This window comes from Sturnira hondurensis, unplaced genomic scaffold (genome assembly GCF_014824575.4).
Source record: "Sturnira hondurensis isolate 20B ecotype Veracruz unplaced genomic scaffold, ASM1482457v3 Scaffold0019117, whole genome shotgun sequence".
NCBI lineage: Eukaryota > Metazoa > Chordata > Mammalia > Chiroptera > Phyllostomidae > Sturnira > Sturnira hondurensis.
This window is the reverse complement of record NW_028091748.1, coordinates 679,635-700,149: the sequence shown is the minus strand read 5'-3', so window position 1 is coordinate 700,149 and position 20,515 is coordinate 679,635. Positions and strand designations below refer to the sequence as shown.

At 38.0% G+C, this 20,515-nt stretch overlaps 2 protein-coding genes across 4 annotated transcripts in view; one reads left to right on the top strand and one right to left on the bottom strand.

Moving 5' to 3' along the window:
• GPALPP1 (GPALPP motifs containing 1) overlaps window positions 1-5,303 on the bottom strand; it is a 45,944-nt gene extending 40,641 nt beyond the window's left edge. The window contains exons 1-3 of one of the 3 annotated variants that reach the window (XM_037070889.1): window positions 5,127-5,303; window positions 1,931-2,063; window positions 1,051-1,149 (exon numbers count right to left, since the gene is read on the bottom strand). In XM_037070889.1, coding sequence (XP_036926784.1) covers window positions 1,051-1,149; window positions 1,931-2,063; window positions 5,127-5,214 — 320 coding nt within the window. In that variant the 5' untranslated portion in view covers window positions 5,215-5,303. The remainder of the gene's footprint in view (window positions 1-1,050; window positions 1,150-1,930; window positions 2,064-5,126) is intronic. The other 2 variants (XM_037070890.1, XM_037070892.1) reach the window with 2 other exon arrangements.
• Window positions 5,304-5,406: 103 nt separating this feature from the next.
• The window catches only part of NUFIP1 (nuclear FMR1 interacting protein 1), a 52,466-nt gene continuing 37,357 nt past the window's right edge, over window positions 5,407-20,515 (top strand). The window contains exons 1-6 of the mRNA XM_037070896.1: window positions 5,407-5,830; window positions 7,821-7,903; window positions 8,990-9,088; window positions 10,012-10,074; window positions 10,702-10,778; window positions 18,911-19,003. Coding sequence (XP_036926791.1) covers window positions 5,431-5,830; window positions 7,821-7,903; window positions 8,990-9,088; window positions 10,012-10,074; window positions 10,702-10,778; window positions 18,911-19,003 — 815 coding nt within the window. The 5' untranslated portion in view covers window positions 5,407-5,430. The remainder of the gene's footprint in view (window positions 5,831-7,820; window positions 7,904-8,989; window positions 9,089-10,011; window positions 10,075-10,701; window positions 10,779-18,910; window positions 19,004-20,515) is intronic.

Here is a 20,515-nt window from a genome sequence, read left to right as displayed (position 1 = left end):
GGTATATAATGCTATGAATTATAAACAATTTGATGTGAAATTTCATATTCAGCATTTAAAAATTTTACAAGTCCAAGAAGATAGGAATCAGTATTTACTATGTGCTTACTCTGTGCCAGGCACCACACACACATACACTCACACACACGTGTGTATGTGTATGTGTGTGTATAAATATAAAATTTAAAAGTCTGAATTAAAAGTCAAATACCAGGATTCAAGGTTTCAGGTCTACCACTTACTGTGTGTGCAACCTTATCTGTTTACAAAAGGGGGAAAGGATAATGTTCCACTCAGCCTACCACAGAACACTTGTATCAAATAGGAGATGTGGAAGTTTTATAAACTATGAAAATGTCATTAACATATAGATATAATTATTTTGATTATAATTTTTTCTTTTTTTTTTTTGCCGTGGCTGATATAGATCAGTGGATTGAGTGCGGGCCTGAGAACCACACGATCGCGGTTTGATTCCCAGTTAGGGCACGTGCCTGGGCTGCAGGCCAGTTCCTAGCAGGGGATGCACAAGAGGCAACCATACATTGATATTTCTCTCCCTCTCCTTCCTTTCCCTTCTAAAAGATAAATAAAATCTTTATTTAAAAAAGCTTTTAAAAATAATTATTTTTCTTTTTTAAAATTAATTTATTTTTTAAGATTTTTATCTATTTACCTTTAGAGAAAGAAGAAGGGAAGGAGAAAGAGGGACAGAAACATCAATGTGTGGTTGCCTTTCTTGTGCCCCCTACTGGGGACTTGGCCAACAACCTAGGCCTGTTCCCTGACTGGTAATTGAACCCGCCACCCTTTGGTTGCAGGCCCACACTCAATTCACTGAGCTACATCATCCAGGGCTATAATTATTTTTCTTAAAGTGAAGTGATTATTTACGAGTTTATTTAAATAATTACTTTTATTATATGAATTCCAAATGTCATATAAAAATATAAGTTAAAAAAAAAACAGTTTCAGACAACTCTTGGATGAATTAGTAGACCCAAGTTGAAATACTTAGAAAAGACTGGCCTGAAATATTACACATTATACCTCGGAGGAGAATCATCCTGCTTTTTAAATCCAGGAGGAAGGGCTGGTCCAAAAAATCCTTCATCATCATCATCTTCACCTTGATTTCTCTTCTGTTTTCTGGAAACACAGTAGTGTAACTTTATGCATATATATCAACATGTTTTCCCCAGAAATTTCAATTTTTAACTTCAACTAACTGTATAGACACTGAAACAATAAATTAACCTTACTGAATAAGAAAAAACAAACACCACAATAAGTCTTTCACTAATTTTCTCCTGGAATTTATTTGTCGCCTAAAATAGAGGTTGATTATGTTTTTTTAGAGCAGTAATATATCAATTTTCTACATTTTTTGTGATAGTAAAGATTCTACTCAATGAAGTTTCAAATAGTCAACTGCTTGCTAGATGTTTTTTGAACCAAAAAGTTTGACTTTGGCCTTTAATCTCATTTAAGGAAGAATGTTATGTTGCTATTTCTACCTCATCTTTAAAATGCATCAAAAAAAATCTTGCTACTTAATAGTAAACAAAAATTCAACATCTTACTAATATGGGCTTGAAGTAAGGCTAGATTAGAAGAAAATCATTTAACTTAAAAACAAACAGTGCATATGTAATTTTAAAAAAACATACTCTATGGTTTATTTAGAATAGTCATTTTAATAAAGCCTTAAGGAAAAATTCTACAAGAATTTATCAAAACTCTAGATATTTCCATATCTATGTTCTACTAGAATAAATTTCTTTGTAATGAGTATAGTTTATAAGAAAATGTCACATGGAAAGATTTCTTCCTGTGCTGCATAAATGCAGATGTGATATCCCCATTCCAGAGATCTGTTCCAGCCCATGAATGCTAGAGGTTTGAAGCCTGGATTAAGAAAGTGACTGACCTTGCAGGTGGACCGCTGTCATCTTCTTCGGATTCTTGATTTCCTCCTTCATACAAAGAACTACTGTCCTCATCACTGTCTGATGATTCTGAACTACTGCTTTTATAATTAGGAGGTAGAGCTGGTCCTGCAACTAAAGATTTCTCATGTATGTCATTACTAGCCACAACTACTACAACAAACCCCTAGTTGACATTTTATATTTTCTTTTTTGAACTCACAGCACTGGCTGGCTATCATTTATTATGGAATGCAATCTCATTTACTCCTCTTTTGTGTATAGTGGTCCTGTCTTTCCAACTCCAGGAAGGCAGAAATCATGTCTTATACATTTTAACTGTGAGAATCACAAAAAATTTAATACCCAAACTCATCCAACCATGGTAGAATGGAACTTTCCTTGTTAAAATAAAAGCCTGACCTTTTAACGTTTGTAACAGAGGAGATGTGGAAGCAAACCTCTAGGTCAGTGATTTTCAGCTGGTTTGCCTCAAGAATTTTTAAAGCATGCAATTTCTGACTAGTCAGGGGCACTGACCTCTTTTCCCTTAGACTGTCATATTTTTAAAGAATGACAACAGCCAACACAATAATAGCCATTCAGTGTGAATGAATCAAAATTATACTTTTTGTTAGATGGGCAAAAAAATATTTTTTGGTGTGAAGAATTTTAGGAATTAGTTTATGTGTGCCACGAGATGGAAAAGGTTGAAAATCGCTGCTCTAGGTGGAAATGTGGCCTCTGGGTAATCAAAGAACCAACGTTAGACTAAGCAATGGGAGAGTTACTCTTTTGGCTATATTCTTTTCCAACTCTGGTGTCAGTCCTAGCCTACAAATTAGAACAAATATGAAAGGAGATAGATAATGCATAGAGGTGTTGGGAATTGCCTTGCTTGGTTTCAGGAGTTATAACCCCACCCATGGCTAAGGCTGAGTGAGTGACCTTCAGACCATAAGCCACTAAGGAGACAAAGCTTCTGCTCCTTTTTTCGTAGCTGGCCCCCAATGCTTAATCAGTTAGCCAACAATGGGTAAGATTCTCCAAGGGGGGAATGACTTAAGAGGCATGATCAAGTGGAGGCCCTGGGGAAGGACTTGGGTGCTACGGAGAAAGGGGGTGATGGACCCTTGACTCTCGGCTTTGATGAAGCCTGACTCCCCTGAGTCTGTGAGAAGTCACGGAAAATTCCTTGGCTATTTGCCTCCTCTGCCTGACTTAAGCCTGAAACAGTGACAGACGGCCGCGCAGCCCTGTGCTGGAAAGGGTGGGCTCCCTGGGTGATCAGGCCTGAGAGAGGAGATGTAAAATTCTGTGAAGCCTGCTTTGCTAAGAATGCTCTTAGTTTAAATGATAAAGGTCTGAGCAGAAAATGAGTTTGTTTCCCAAAGTTTTGTAGCCATTTAGCTGACAGACCCTGACTCAGAAGAAGCCCTCACAGTTCTTTGTATGCTATCTACTGTTTGATCCTTACTGCCTGACAATGATTAATGAGCTGTACCTGTATTCCTGTTCAAATTAAACCCAATAAAAGCCTTCTAGGCAAGGGTCGGGCACTCTCCCCTTGAGAGGGTGGCCAAGCCTCTCTGAGGCCCTCCCCCCTTGAGGGAGTAGCTGTGCGGTCCCTTTTCCTCCACAGGAATTGGTAGTTTGTGTGAATTTGTCTCATATCTCATCCATGACACCGAAGGCACCTCGAGCTGGCATCCATGTCATAGAGGAGTCTGAGAAGAATTTATGAAGTGCCTACTATGTGTTAAGGCCAGAAGACCATAGTGCAATGGTGGAGACAGACAAGCCAACAAACTATTCAAAAACACTGTATTAAATACATGATGTAATTTAAGTAGGGAAAAACCCCATGGGTAAAGAGGAAGGTATGACAGTGTTCGACAGAGTTTGGGAAAGGCTCCACTGAGGTGACATTTAAATTGGGCCCTTAGGGATGGGGTAGCAGTCTGTCAGGTATGTCAGGAAGTAGTGAAGCCAGAAGAAGCTTCTCTAAGGAACTGCCAGAAATTCTAATTGACTGGGCTGTGTGTGACAGATGCAATGACAGAACTAAAATCTAGGAAGGCAGGTCAGGCTACAGAGCAAAGCATCTTCTCCAAGAGCCAGGCATTGTATATCAAAAGGCAATCAGAAACAGAGCACCGGATTCATTCTACATAGAGCTCTCCCACTTAACTAGCTGTGTGATCTGGGCAGCAGCCTGAGCCTCCGTGTCCCCAGTTGTAACAAGGAAATATGAACAAAAAAGGGGCTATATACTAACAGTGACTCGCTCAGTGACCAAAAGTAACCACACAGGTCTCATCACAATTTCCCAATGGTGAGTAGTTACATCCCAGGCCTAGCAAACGTCAATGCTTACCTTAAGTGAGCCCTGTCCATCATTCTTAGACATCTAGGATACCGTAACTTTGAAATGTCAGGGTAACTTTCTAGATCTCTCTCAAAGGCACAACTGCAGGCACCAGAGCACAGGACCATCAGAGACTACAGAACCCCTCACTGTTAGTGGCTCCTCCAATACTATGTTTTTTTAACTATAAATGTTAATTAACAATACTGTTAACAGCTCAGTGATATAAAATATGTGTTTCTTCACTCTGCTTTTTATTCAGTCCTAGAGATCTCCCCACTTTGCTCCCCATCTCCAACCCTTAATCTACCACCAGCCGATTTCAGGTACCTTCCTTACATTTTCACTTTTGATTATAAATACATAAAAGGAACTGCAAACCCGCCATTCTCCGGAGCGTTTTCTCAATCCGTTGCGATCTTGTTTCAGGGCATGTTCAGAAATATTTGGTTCAAATAAACGCTCCAAAAACTCGTCTACAGGTTTGGACGCTCTTTCCTCGACAGCAAGAATTATAAGTCTACCTCACACAGTTGCTAGAAAAATTAAATGACTGAGTGTGTATGGACAGTTTCGCACAGGATCTAGCCCATTTAATGCTAAATGAGAACACGTCATCATTGTAATAATTAATAAGCCAAAACTCGTTTCGGAGGTCTCCATGGCCTCCTCCCCCACTGCTAAGGCCTGGAAAGGAAAGTTAGCTTGGGTCGCCCGCGGCCACATCCCACTTCCCAGCGTTCCAGGCCTTAAACTTCTATTCAGAGGGCAAGGCCGTCCCAGAGAAGGGGCAGGAGGGCCTGCCGGGCACAGTACGCACGGCGGCTTACCCGGGCTGGGGTCCCGCTCCTTGTCCTCTGCTGTCCCAAAGGCCTTGAACCCCGGCGGCAAAGCCGGCCCGATCAGATCCCTCGCCATGCGCAGTGGCGGATACTGACAACGCCTGCAAATATACCTACACAAGCCTAACCCCAAAGCAGCCCGGGACCCGTCGTAAACGCTGAAAGTTATTCCGGCGCTGACCAATGACACTTCAGTCTGTGGTTGGCTGATCCGTGGGAATTCGCGGTAACGGAAGTGACGCGTAAGGCAGGCTCCACATTCGCACGCTGGGTTCTGTACTGGGCAGGCGGCATGGCAGAGTCGGCGGGTGGTTTTGTGGCTCCCTCGGGGTGGTTTTCAGCTCCAGAGCTGATCCCTACGTTGGGGCCTCTGAGCGACACAGCTCTGCCGCCGCCCAATTGGATGTTCTGGGCCATGTTGCCGCCGCCTCCACCCCCTTCGTCGTCTCCTCCCGCAGGAGGGTCACAGCCTTGCTCGGAGGTGCAGCCCCCGGCGGTCGCCGAGGCACCTCCAGTCTTCGACAGCCAGAGTCTTCCCGGGGCTCAGTCCGTCTTCGACACCCAGTCCCGCCTCGATTCGCAGCCTCAGGTCAACGGCCAGCCTTCCTGGAATTACCTGGCTTCTACATCATGGCCCTGGAGACAGTCTCCTGGTAGTTTCTTTTGGCATCAGAAAGCCCAGGACACTCCGGGTAGGCTGTTACTTCTCTCCGTACCGCGCCCCCATTTACTTTTCCTTTTCTCTCTCCAGTTTTTCTTTTTTCCTTCTCCACTGAGGATTTTGCGCTGCACTCTTGGAGTCTGGTCATTAATGTCTCACAATTTGAGAAGAATGTCTTTCGCCCTTTCCTCCAATTTAGCGGTTATTTATTGAATTCAACTATGTGTCAGGACTGGGGATATCGTAGTGAACAAAACATATGAAAACTTTTACCTTTATGGAGCTAAACATCTGATCTAAGAAGACAAACTGTGAGTGGTATAGACAGAATGAAGACAGAATGAAGATGATGAGTGGTATGGAGGGAGATAAAGCAAAGAAGAGTGATATGTTAGTGTGAGTTACAGGGAAGGTGCCATTTAGGCCAAGACTTAAGGGAGGTGAGGAATCAGGTCTGTGGATACAATGTAGGGGAATAAAGGTACAGACAGAAGAAATGGCAACCGCGAAAGCTTTGAGGCAGGAGCTATAGATCAGAATAGAAGCCAGCATGGCTAAAGAGGACTGGGCCTTGAGTAAAGTTGTAGAAAATTGAGGAAGAGGGCAGACCGTTGAGGGCCTTGTAGTTTGATGGGACTTTGGTTTTGATACTGCAGGGGAGAGACATGACTTGATTTATGTTTTTAAAGGATTAATGTGGCTGCCAATGGGAAGTGAATGGAAGGGAGGCCAGTTAGGAAGTTACTGCAGTTTTCTAGGTGAGATAGAGTGGGGAGTTGGACCAGAGATGAGAAGTAATTGGATTCTAGATATATTTTGAAGATAGGATAGGGCAAAACGATTTGATGAAGGATCAGATATGGGGTGTGAGGTAAAGAGGAGAGAAGATTAATTTAAAGTGTTTTGCCAAACAAATGGAAGGATGCGGATGGAGCAGATTTGGAAAGGAGACTGGGAGTTGAGTTTGAGATATGTGTGTCAAGTATCAATAGAAATGTTGAATGGGCTGTTAGCTGTGTTGTACTTAAGGTGAGATCTGTGGCTGGGTGTTATCAGCATTATAGATCATATTTAAAGTCATGAGATTGTTCACCATTCTCTTGCATAAGATTCAGTTTAGATTAAATTGAGTCTAAGTCAGTGTTTACCAATTAAGTCAATTAAGCCAAATGCTGAGGATATGAACGTTCCTGAGGCAGTACTAAGTCAGTCGAGATGGGTTCATAAATGTAAATAACAATACAGTGAGAGTGGTCATGGAGGTATGTAAAATGTGCCTTCAGAGTTTTGAGGAGTTGGGAACAGCTTTCGGATTAGTGTCTTGGGAATTGTTTAGGAAGAGATACTTTTTAGATACATACAGGCAAAGAGATGTCACTACAAGATGAGTTCTGAAGATTGCTGTATACTACTGTGACTGAAGCAGAGTATGTGGAAGGTATCGGGAAAGAGTGAGAAAATAAGCTGAGATCTCATTGAAGGACTCTAGGAAGCCATCTGCAGATTTTGAGCAGGGCTGTGACCATTGGAGGATTGTTCTTGTGATGTCAGGGTACAGGGTCTGTTGGAAGAGAGGACTTTAGAAACTGGAAAACAATTGGGAGGCCATCACAGTAGATCAGGGTTTCAGATTTGGATAATGGCAATAAGAAAGGAAAAGGATTTGAGAGAAAATGTGTTTCACAAGGTTGTTTTCCTTGTTGTTTTCAACATAATAAAATTGATGTTGAAAGAGCTGTATTAGGGGTTTTACTGTTTATTGATAAGTTTCTACTGTTTGAAACAACTACAGGAAATTTTATCAGATTAGCTTGTTCATTGCTTAGATGCCTAAAGCATCTATAGACACTTAATCTCACCACTATGTATTAGTTTGAAAAATACTTATTTGGTAGACTACTCTTAATCTTTTATAATTGTTCAAGCAGTTTTTACTCAAGTATTTCTGACATGCTATAGCAAATAAAAATTTGAATAATTGTTTAGTTGTAAACATTTATGGATCTCTTTTTGTTTTTCAGTTAAACATTCTTATTTTCCACAAAAATATGATGCAAAGCTTACTGACTTCAACTTCCCTCCCAGTAGAAAACATAAAAAAAAGGTATTTTCGAAGATATTCTTGAATGTAGGACTTTGGTCCCAATGTTACTCTTTCTTATCTTATGCTTCTATAATAACTCTCAGTGTTTTGCATCCATTATTGACACAGTGGGGCCTTGCTATAATAGGATCTTTAGGGAATCTTAGCCATAAGTGAAAATTTCAAGGGAAATCTTTTTGAGAAATAAATGGAGAAATCATAGAGAAAAGAAACATTGAATTCATTATTGAAAATTATAATTACAGATAAATAAAGATGTTTTTAAACCTCAATGAAGTGAAAAATAACACATATAAATTATATATGTATATATTACTAGAAAATTGGGAGAAGAGATAAATAAAGGTCTTTTGTATTTTTTTAAAGGAGGAACAACTCTTGGTTACATTGAGAAATGAAATCTTAAAATGAGGTTATTTTATTTGATGTAGTTTATATCTGGTCTTTCACCTTTTAAAGTATGTAAATAATGTCATTAATTTAGAAAGAGTTAAGTAAGATTCTTTATTTTGGCATGAAAATATGTACCTAATATTAACAAAATACTGTGAAACCATACTATATTTCTTAATATGTCAACATTAAATATTTTCTATGGAGTTTATCATGTCTAAGCATAATATAACATTGAGAATAAAAAGTAACTGATCTTTACCTAAGTAATTCTTTATCCCCTTCTATAGTTTTTTTATATTTTATATTTACATATATACATATACATAAATCCATATATGTGGATTTTTTGAAAGATGAAAAGTTGTTTTTACACTGAATATTTATTTTTAGATCGTCTTGATACATGCTCTTTAATTAGATCACCACTTTGCAAGCTATTCACTGTTTATGTTAGCTCTACTCAGGTTTAAAAATTTTTTTGTGCCTGGCTTTTTCTAATATAGTTGCTTAAAATAAAAGAAAAAAAGGAGACGATTATCTCTTCACTAGTAACATCTTCAGGAGTTTCCCCCCACATATAAGGGTTATGTGAAAAATCAAAGTATGTACTGCTAGAAGGATACTTATGTTTTTATTATTGATTAAAGATTTTCCACCCAAAGCCTATCACCTCTTTATTTTTATTTGCAGAAAAGAAAAGAACCAGTTTTTCACTGTTTTTGTGATACCTGTGATCGTGGTTTTAAAAATCAAGAAAAGTATGATAAACACATGTCTGAACATACAAAAGTAGGTTTTCTTGCTTATCCTCTGATTTATATAGGAAAATGGATATATTTGGTAGAAATTCTGAGCTGCTTCTCCTTAAAAGTTTATAGTTCATAAAGATGTTTGATGACCTGATAAATTGGGACCCTGGAATTTGCAGTTTGAGGGTGGGGAGCCCACTGCTTCAGGAAGAGGTAAGATGGCAAAAAGAAGGATAGTCTAGCAGCTGTTAGTGTATGTGGGCCTCCTGTGCTTCATAACAGGGCTGGTTCCCCTTCCAGTTGCTCTGTGCACCTTTGTAAGCTCTTTTCCCTATAGCTCTTGACTGTATAACCACATCATGTAATGTGCCATGGCCCATTACTTTCTAAGGGTGGCCTGGACCTTATTAAGTACTTAAAATTTTTTTTAACCAGCCCTGGCCCGGTGGCTCAGTTGGTTGGAGCATCATCCTGTTATACCAAAGTTTCAGGTTTAATCCCCACTGAGGGCACCTGCAGTAATCAACCAATGAAAGCATGAGTAAGTGGAACAATGAATTAGTATTTTCATCTGTCTACCTTCCTCTCTCTCTAAAATCAATTTAAAATATTTTTAATCAGAATATTTGAGAAATAAAGTTATAAAAGAAAGCTCTTAGTTTGAAAAAGGTTTTCTTTAAGGTTATATTGATAGAAATGCCCCTCACTTTTAGGAATAAAGAACATTTTACAACACCGAAAGTAAATAATATGTATTAACTGTACTATATGCTTTGAAAATGCCATTTCTTTTTAAATTCAACTCTGGAGTGACTTTTGTTTTACTATTGACAACTATGCAGTGATAAAACCACATAGATGGGGTAACTGTATAATATGACCACAGTATGTCTGTATATGTAGTAATAGGGTGTACTTAAAATGGAAAAACATTGAATAGTCTTTTTTTGTTAACTCTTACAGTGTCCTGAAATCGATTGCTCTTTTAGTGCACATGAGAAGATTGTCCAGTTCCATTGGAGAAATGTAAGTTCCTATGGGTTTTTTTCATACATATTCTTTTTCTTTCATTGATCTGTTATCTTCAGCAGCTCTTCACTTACATAGCCTAACAATAAGTAACATTCATCAGTGCTTTGTACTTTGAATGGCATTCTTACGTCTATTATTCAATTTTATCCTCACAAACCACTGTGTAAAGTAGATAGATATTGGCCCTGTTTAACAGATAAAATAGTGATTTGCCCAGGGTCTCAGAACTGATTCTTGCATTTAAAATTTCTTTTATTCATAATTCTGTGATTGTTCTTCTATACCATGCTGTTTCAAATTGATTTGTGTATTCATTATTCTTTAGCTACCTTCCTCAATTTTGGTTGTTAGGCCATCAATTTGGATATTTAATGTCAATTGAAAAGTGGGTGATATATTTACTTTTGTAACCAGAATTATATTACTCTTTTTTCCTTACCAATATTACTAATTTGAATATATAGGAAATTATTCTTTAAAGGAAAAACCATGGAATGGGTAAACCTGTTTACTCAGTTTTAAACTTTTGGGTATAGAGTCTTTATTATCTCCCATAATGCTTGAGATTTAGTCAAAAGCATAAATATGCTTCCTGATGTTCAGCAGGCTTTTTCCCCCTAGATGCATGCTCCAGGTATGAAGAAGATCAAGTTAGATACTCCAGAGGAGATTTCGAGATGGAGAGAAGAAAGGAGAAAGTGAGTAAAGGGTATAGAACCAGTGAAGTAACAGTCTTTTATTGTGGCAAGGCTGAGTACATCAAAATAATAACTTCACTCAAGGTGCTGCCTCTAGAAAATCATACCTGCTCTGTCTTTGAAGTTCTGCTCACTGCTTTAGCCCAGCTGAAACCCTGCCACCCTGGGGATAGTTTCATCTGCCTTCAGGACTATCTTGCCCTTCTTCAAATACAGTATCTGGTATCTGCTCTCCCTCTTCCACCCTTATTATAATCCTATTGATGAACTTTGTATATCTAACTTTTTAAAAAAATTACTTTAGCCCTGGCTGGTGTAGCTCAGTGGATTGAATGTGGGCCTGCGAACCACACGATCGCCGTTCGATTCCCAGACAGGGCACATGCCTGGGTTGCAGGCCAGTTCCCAGTGGGGGACTCACGAGAGACAACCATACATTGATGTTTCTCTCCTTCTCTCCTTTTTTCTCTTCCTCTCTAAAGATAAATAAATAAAATCTTTTTAAAAATTACTTTATTATTGTTCAATTACAGTTGTCTGCATTTCCACCACCACTCCCCTCCACTCCAGCCAATCCCACCTCCCTCCTTCGCATATGTAACTTTTTAAAAAAACTATTTATAGGTTTGACAAATGTAAGAACCGCCTTTTACATGGGTCTTTATATTCCCTGGAGCCATAGATACAAGGGATCTTATAAATGTTGATATATATAAATAGACCTTGGAAAGAAATATTTTTATTATTTGTGTAATTCTGTTTTGGTACATACAAGTAAGTGGTTGGAGAAATTCTGGCCAGACTCATTTTTAATTCATGTTTTAAACTAAACTGTTTTGTTTTTTAAAGAAATGGGGCAGAAATGTGTTTTTCTGGTTAATAATTATGGTTGTAGATTAGTAACATAACTAATACTAATTACACTGCTGTGGTTTTGAACATTAAATTCTGATTTCATTGGACAATCTCTGGGACAAACCACATAGATTGTATTCAAATGCAACACTTTCTAAAGTAGCTTTCCCCATAGGAATGTGAACTATGCCCCCTTGCGGTGTTGTGCAACTAATTAGTGCTTTAATGGAAAAAAATTGACTGGCTAGAGAAACGTAAGGAATTTATAGATGCAGACTAACTTAGGTAGCATGTGTTTATATAAAGCCCCTGGTAGAAGACTGGTTTGGTTTTCTAATGTTAGTGAGAAATCTCAGCAACCTTCATATTTATTAAAATGTACATTATGATATCTTTGAATAACTTCCTATCAATAGTTTAGCTTGAAAATTAGAGGTAAACATTCAGTATTTGAAAAGGAAAAGATTTTACTATATATGGCCAAGATCACCAAAAGCAGATAGGAACAGACTCTTGCTTTTAATACTCTTTCTCTGAGTAGGATAAATATATGTAATGTGGCCATGAGACCGTAAACAACTGAAACATTACCTTTAATCATGTCTAGTCAAGGGGTACTGGTAGTCTTTGGAAGGCAGACCGTCAGTTTGTTTTGAAAGGCTTCTTGTAAGAGGTGTAGTGCCTGCCCCATCCTCTCCACTTATTTTAAGACACGCATGCAGTGAAATTTATCCCTGTTAATGCATAGTTCTGACAAATGTGTGTAGTTGTGTAATCACCACATTGAAGATACAGAATAGTATTGTATCATGTCCCCAAATCCCCTCATGCCCTTTGTGGTCAGCTTCTCCCCCAACATTCAGTTCCTGACTACCACTGATCTGTTTTCTGTTGTTATATTTGTACTTTTGGAGAATATCATATGAACGGAATCATACAGTCTATAGCTTTTGAGTCTGACTTTTTCACTTAACACAGTAGATTTGAGATTCATTTCTGTTGTTCCGTGCAGCAGTAGTTCATTCCTTTCTGTTGCTTTTTTTCTGTCCCACGTGGATGTCTAATATATGATTATATCCTAGTTTGTTCATCCATTTCCCAATTCAGGGACATTTCGGATATTTCCAGTATTTGAAGATTACGAATAAAGCTGTCATAAATATCAGTGTACAGGTTTATGTTTAGAGTACAGCATGGGTTTTTATTTGACTTGGGTAAATACCTAGGAGTGGTATTGGTTGGTCAATGAAAAGCATATGTTTAACTTTAATAAACTGCCGCAGCTTTTAGGAGACGACAAGTTTTAAAATCAAGACGTGTCTAGTTGGACATGGAAAACATTCCATGACTCGGATGCAGTGGCGCTTGCATCCATTAAGATTGTGCTCCAGTAAATGGAATAGCAACCTTACTATACTGTGGCTTATCATAAAGAGTGTAATTTTTCCAAAGTAGAAAAAGTTCAGAGCTACTGTTCCTGCTCAACATCACCATTAGGCACAGGCACAGGTGCTCATGTGCGCGCGCGCTCTCGCGCTCGCTCGCTCTCTCGTTGCTCCTTGGTCTGTAGTTTCATTTTCGTGTCCAGCAGAAGATTCCTGCATATCCAAAAATTAAGCCTACATTCTAGGCAGGAGGAAGAGAAAAAGGTGAAGGGCACACATAGCCAAAATTGCCCCTTTTCATTGGGAAAACAATAGCTTTGTATTCCAGGAGACTTCCGTGTAGCTCTAATTGCAGTTGGTTGCTGGGCCACCTTTAGTGACAGCAGAGTTAGTGGAATATCCCCAAATAAAATTGTTAAGGAAAGGGGAGAACAGGTAGTAGCATTTACTTCCGAACTTGATGGGAAAGTTTAAAACTCCAAGTGATATTTGGAAGCAGCACTATCCTGAATGAAGGATAGGCAAGCAGGTGTTTAGTATGTTTGCTGGTTATTCTTTTTGTGTGAGATAGGTGGGGGCAAAGGGGAAAGAGAGTCTTGTAGTTTCTAGAATGTAGGTTAAAGGTGTGACTATGACAGTGGGTTGGATAACTTGGAAGAAGACTGGGCAAATTCTGTGGACTGAATAAATGAGGTTACAGGTTTGTGAAATTATTAAATGCTTAAAGAGAGTGAGGAAATTGGGTAAGGCTGACAATTTTGAGTGAAGTTTATTTGTACCTAAGATACTGCCTTGTTAACATAGTGTTCTGGAATTATCTTCTGGTGCTTGCTGACTCATCTGAAGTTCTTCCATATCTTGTTTTTCCAGTTCTTGCTCTAACAATTTGTATATTATTTCTATAAGTATACTTTATTAATAAAAAGGATGAGAAACATTTCTTTTGGCACATTTCATAGCTACTTCAAAAATACATTAACATTCCCTTCATTAACAGTGTTTTTAAAAGCCTATTGTGAAAATACATTTACTTTCTAAATTTCTGTTACCCTTACGTGTTTTTTTTTAATCCTTACCATGAGGACATGCTTACTGATATTAGAGAGAGAGGTAGGGAGGGGGAGAGAGAGGGAGAGAAACATCATCATTTGCCTCTCATACATGCCCCTACTGGAGATCAAACCAGTAACCAAGAAATGTGCCCTGACCAGGAATTGAACCTGTGACCTTTTGGTTTATGGGACATTGCTCCAGCCAACTGATCTACCTGGCCAGGGCTGTTACCCTCAATTTTAAAAAGTATATTATTTTAGTCCTGGTTGCTGTGGTTCAGTGGATTGAGAACCGGCTCAGTGGATTGAGAACTGAAAGTTCACCGGTTCCATTCCCAGTTAGGGCACATGCCTGGGTTGCAGGCCAGATCCCCAGTTGGGGGTATGCATGAGGCAACTGCACATTGCTGTTTCTCTCACTTTCTTTCTCCCTCTCATACTCTCTCTCTAAAATAAAATCTTCAAGATAGTATTATTTGAACTCCTAAAAAAGTAAAGTTCACATCAATATGGCAGAATAATCCTTATGTCTTGAATTTTTTCTTTCTTGTGAGAACTGTGTTCTTTCTGAGGAAACCACTGTAGTTTTTGACATGTAGGAAAGATAAAGACTTTGCAATTGCTGTGTTAGGAAATCTTGCAAAAGATTTTTTAAGGAGTAAGAATTTTAGAGCTGAAAGAAAATGCTAAAGATTTGCTTGGTGTATTGCTCCTTTAAAGAAAGTATGTCTTTCATTGAAATATAGGGACCAGAGGGGAGAGAATCACAGGGGAAAGGGGAAGGACTCACATGAACAAGTATAAGGGACACATGGACAATAACTAAGGTGGGGGGCGGAAATGGGAGGAAGGTGGGGAGCACTGGGGTGGCAGGGCTGGGAATATAAGACAGAAAACTGTACTTGAACAAGAATTAAATAACCTCCCCCCCCAAAAAAAAGAAATCGGCACTTTTCTTAGACTTACCATATGAAAAAATCAAGGAAAAATAAAGTTACTAACATTGTAGATTAAAAAAGAGAAAGTATATCTTTGCCTTTATTCCTTCATCTTTATTTTTTTTTTCAGACTAGCTAAACTCAGAGTTGCCCATTGTCTTTAATTTAAAACTTTAAGGCTTTCCACTAATATTAGGGGGGAAAATCCACCCCTCAAAAAAGCAATTCTTAATTCTTGATCTATGAGGTAGAAATACTTTATGATTTGGCATTAGGGAAAATGAGTGATGAGAGGTTTATTTCCAAAATCTTGCTTTTAGGAGCATAGGGACATGTTTTACAGTAGATGGGAGTCCACTAGGTGGAGTAGTTTTGTGATATTTATTTCAGTAGTTGCTGTGGCTCTGAGGAAATCCTTTGAAATTGTGTACCCAGTTCTTTCAGAATTGCAACAAAGGGGTCTGCTCCTAAAGAATGCTACATCTTTTTGAAGTTCAGAAAGACTTTGAAATAAAATACAGTAGTAGGGCTTGTGTTGAAGTAGTTGTGGTCCAGTGGGAGTGAAGAGGGATTGTTTCTATAGAGAACTTGGTTAGGAGAGAAGTCACTAAGTGGGTGGTGATTGGGGATAAGGAAAGAGTTAGAGAGTATAATGTATCTGAAAGAATATGTGGTATGATCACAGCTGGCACAATTTTGCTTATTTATTTATTCTAGTTCTTAAGGGGAAGATAAGGAGGTGAGACGAAACAGGAGGAAGAGAGAAAAAAAGGGCTTATAGTTTCAGGGTCAGTTCCTCTTGGGGTATTGGGGAAAGATGGAAATACAGGAAGCAAAGTGATTTTAGAAGATAAAAATAAAGAGACCAACTGTGAAAATAATCACTTATCCTAGTCTTTATAACTTCATAATATCCATTCTCTAACAGGAGATACTGGGCTAAGTTATCCGTATGACATTGTGTGATGTAAGACAATGTGTGGGTTTTTTCAGTAGTCTTTGAATTGGTTATTTTAATTGTACTTTAGGAACCTGACCTGTGACATTTAACAAAGCTCCAGGGTTTTCTTTGTTCTGGTGTCACTGCTACGCTACAGGAGGGGCTTTCCGATCGTTGTGTGTGTGTGACTCTGTCTTGTATCTGGTGTCCCTGTTTCGGGATCATTCGCCTTCTGATACCCTTGTTTTCCTTAGTTTTTAGTCTCTAGGTTCTGTGTTAATAAGTATGGTATAAATTTTGGGCCAAGATTTTATTAATTTAAGCATTGAAAAATAGAATTTTGTGGCTTTTTAGGGGATATTGAAAGATCTTTTACCTGTAGAAAAGGGACCAGCTGATACTTGAATCTTCTGGGAAGAGAAAGCTGTTTTAAAAGGCTTCCACCAAAGGAGAGTTTCCACAACGTTCTTGATGTCTTACATAAGGAATACTTTTTATATTTCACCTACAATCCAGCTGCTATAACAGATATTTATGTTCTTTATTATTGAGAAGCACTTAAGTAGCATCTATTTGTGTGTACAGGGTACACTAGAGTACCAAATCTTATTGTTTAGAACCTGGCCTAACATATTAAGGGTCTGCAGTACTCAGGAGAAAAATGGTGAGGAAACCTAAGTATATGAATAAGTGAATTCCAGAGATGTGAAGGTTGTTGAGTAGCTGTGAGTTACGTTCCTAGACACTGGGGTCTGGGAGCATCATCACCTTTTTCCTCATCATTTCTGCTTTTGAAATCATTTCAGCCTGTCTTCTGATTGAGAACAGCTGGCTGCCATCCTCTCTGTGAGGTCATTTATTGTCACATCTTTTCCTCTTTTAAAGGCTGTGATAGTTGCAGTTCTTTTCCTCTTTCTTCAGGGGTTTTGTTTTTCATCCTGCTAATCATCTTTGAGTCTTTTCTGAATCCCTTCCAAGTTTTATTTTTCCTCAACCCTCATTTCAGTTTAGAAATATGAAACTGAACACAGTGCCCTGAGAATTTAACATGTGTCCGAGTCCATTTCACATAACTTTAGATTATGTTTGCTTTCCTAAAGTATAATCTTATAGTACTGACTGTCAGGTTATTTAAAAATATTTTTTCAGAGAGAGAGGAAGGAGGAAGAATGAGAGAGAGAAAGAAACATTGATTGGTTGCCTCTTGTATGCTCCCCAACCAGGGACTGAACCCACAACCTAGGCACATGCCTTGACCAGGAATTCACCTGGTGACCTTTTCTTTGTTGGACAACACCCAACCGAGTCATGCTGGCCAGGGCTGGCTTTCAGCTTTTTATCTCCTTATGACCTTGATCTTTTCCTCTTACGTTTATTTATAGCTTGTATATTCATCATATTTTATTCATGGACTTTATTTTTCTTGGCTGAAGAGATTACTTTGCACTGTCCTTATTGAAATTTATTGCCTTTTTTCTGATTACTTTACCACTTAATTTCATTTCAATTCTTACCTTCCAGCGTGACCAGCCAATAGGCTTCACATTGTCTGTACTATTCAAGTCAGTGATGCGGGTGTTAAAAAAAAAATAGATGGAGGTAGAAACAATGCCCTAGAAACAATGGCAGAACAAGATTTGTTGGTGTTTCTTAAAATTTACTCTGATGAGCATCCCAGCTGAGTGGTATATATCTGTCTGTGTTGCCCTCCTTCTGTTCTGTTTGTACTTCTGAGATCTCTTCCCCTCACCACCAGGGTTTGGTTTCTGCATCTCTACCCAACCCCAAAGAAAGCTCTGTCAGAGCATTTTATCTTGCATGCTGCTATCGGGTTTAACCTTAATCACTGCCTTGTATTATGTCTTCTTGTTCATAACTTGTAGTAGCTTCCCATTTCCACTGAATTAGATATAAACTTTGTAGCCTTCTGCCCAAAGCACATTTTGGTCTTAGCCTACCTTTCTAGTCTGATTGCCTGTAACTGTGTGTCATACGAAACGAACTACTTGTCCATTCCTTGGATCTGTTGTACTTTGTGAGGCCTTGGTTTGTCTGCATTGTTTCTGCTACTTAGAACACTCGAAAGCTTTTGTTTCTGATTTATGTCTATTTACACCAATTAAGACCAATTTTTCACATGTTCCTTTTTTCTGGATTTCTCCAGCTTGATAGGATCTTTCCTCCCACCCTCCAGTCTTTATATTCTTTGGGGTAATTGACTATATTTTGCCCTTTGTTTGAGCTGTTTGTGTACTTTTCTTATCCTTTCTGGTAGACTATCTTTTTTGAAAACAGTCTGTTCCTCATCTTGATAACTTTGGATGTACCACTATGTATTTGCATAACTAATTGCATAGATTTACATTTTTCTTACAGTGTTTACGGGTATGTACACACCAAATAGATGAATTAGATCAGTTTAAGCACATTGTATGATATATTCCATTAAATTCTAGTGTCAAGCTCCTTACCTACTCACATATTGGTAGCAAAGTTTGTGGACTTGCAGCTGGTCTACACTTTTTTAAAAAAATTGTTTTTATTTTTAAAGATTTTATTTATTATTCTTTAGAGGGGAAGGGAAGGAGAGAGGGAGAGAAATATTAGTGTATGGTTGCCTCTCGTGTATCCCTCCTGGGAACTGGCCTGCAGCCCAGGCATGTGCCCCAACTGGGAATTGAACCATGATCCTTTGCTTCACAGGCCCACACTCAATCCGCTCAGCCCACCAGCCAGGGCTGGTCTACAGTTTGAGTAGCATTGTTCTGGTCTACTTTTTTCCCCTTAAAAAGATTCTAGGAGGGATTAAAGATTCATATAAATTTTATATGAAGGTCTATGTAAATTATGATTTATAGTATTAGTCATTAAATAGAAGCTGCTAAATGCAGCAGTTTCTTGCGTTTGTAATTAAAGTTGTATTCTAAAGCCCTTTTATAATTTTTTTGACTTTGTTTTGTAGAAACTACCCAACGCTGGCCAATATTGAAAGGAAGAAAAAGTTAAAACTTGAAAAGGAAAAGAGAGGTGCAGTATTAACAACAACACAGTATGGGTAAGTTCCTTAAAATTGCTTACATTCTCAATACTTATTTTAAACAAGTATACTTATAAATAATAAAGAGTGCATACACCAAAATCCTAAAGTCTGTATACTTCCAATTCTAAAATCTTTGCTTTTGTAACTCTTTTACTTAAATGTTTTAAAATAATTAATGCCCTATATTTGTATTGTTTTCAAAAAGATTTATAATTAGTAAGTCTTTTCTGTCTTTGTCTCCCAGCTGAACTGTTCTCTTTTCCAAGACAACCCATTTCATCCTTCCAGAGATATTCTGCATGTATACAGCATGAAGCTAGTAATCTGTTTTTCCATTTTTTTTATACTATTCTACACCTTCCTTTTTAGCCACATAACATACTTGGATATTGTTTTCTATTAATACATAACAGGTCTCATTCTCTGAGGATGTGTTGGAAGTTTAAAGATATCCAATGGGGCCCTTTTTTAGGGGGTAACTTTTGGCACACGTTTAAATTCTTACCAAACTTTTACTAGTAAGAAGTTGCCAGTATTGCCATATACATACATTTTACACATGTGCAGGTTATTTCTGAGGATGGATTCCTAAAAGTGGATTTGTCGAGTTAAAAGATAATATGCGTGTGTATTTGTCATATTGATAACTAGCTGCCAAATATCTATCATAGAAGCAATTCTAGTTTACTCTTCCAGTAGCAATATATGAGATACCCTGTTTTCACTATCACTCACCTCCATAGAGTTTTTTCAAGTTTATGTTTTTCTTGAAATACATTTTTAATCTAAGTAAAATATACAAAGCTTAAATGTACTTGATGCATTTGTGCACATACATACACCTACACACCCACGAAAATGCCACACAGATTATTTATACAGTCATGTGCTATCTAACTTTGAGTTATGCTCTGAGAAATGTGTTAGGCAATTTTATCATTGTGCAAACATTATAGAGTATACTTGTGTGAAGTAGGATGATACAGCCTACTACACACTTAAACTGTATGGTATATCTTACTGCTCCTAGGCTACAAGCCTGTACAAGCATGACACTGTACTGAATACTGTAGGCAGGTGTTAACACAATGATAAGTATTTTATCTGTAAACATAAGAATGGTACAATAACAAAGATAAAAAAACACCCCTATATAGGGTACCTACTGTGAAGGGACCTTGCTAGACTGGAAGTTGCCCAGTGTAAGTCCATGAGTGAGTGATGAGGGACTGAAAGCCTAGGACATTACTATATACCACTGTATACTTTATAAATTTATGAAACAACGTGAGATTAAATCAAGCACATGAGAAAATGATACCATTGAGATGCAGTAAACACGATGTATGAGATTGACCACTGGTGTAACACAGCATACTGTTTTACAGCAAACTTTTTTCATAAGTAGAAAGTATGTTCTAAAAATAATAAAAAGTATAGTATAGTGAATACATAAACCAGTATCATTGCTTTTTACCATTATCAAGTATTGTGTACAATCTATAACTGTATGTGTATGTAATTTCC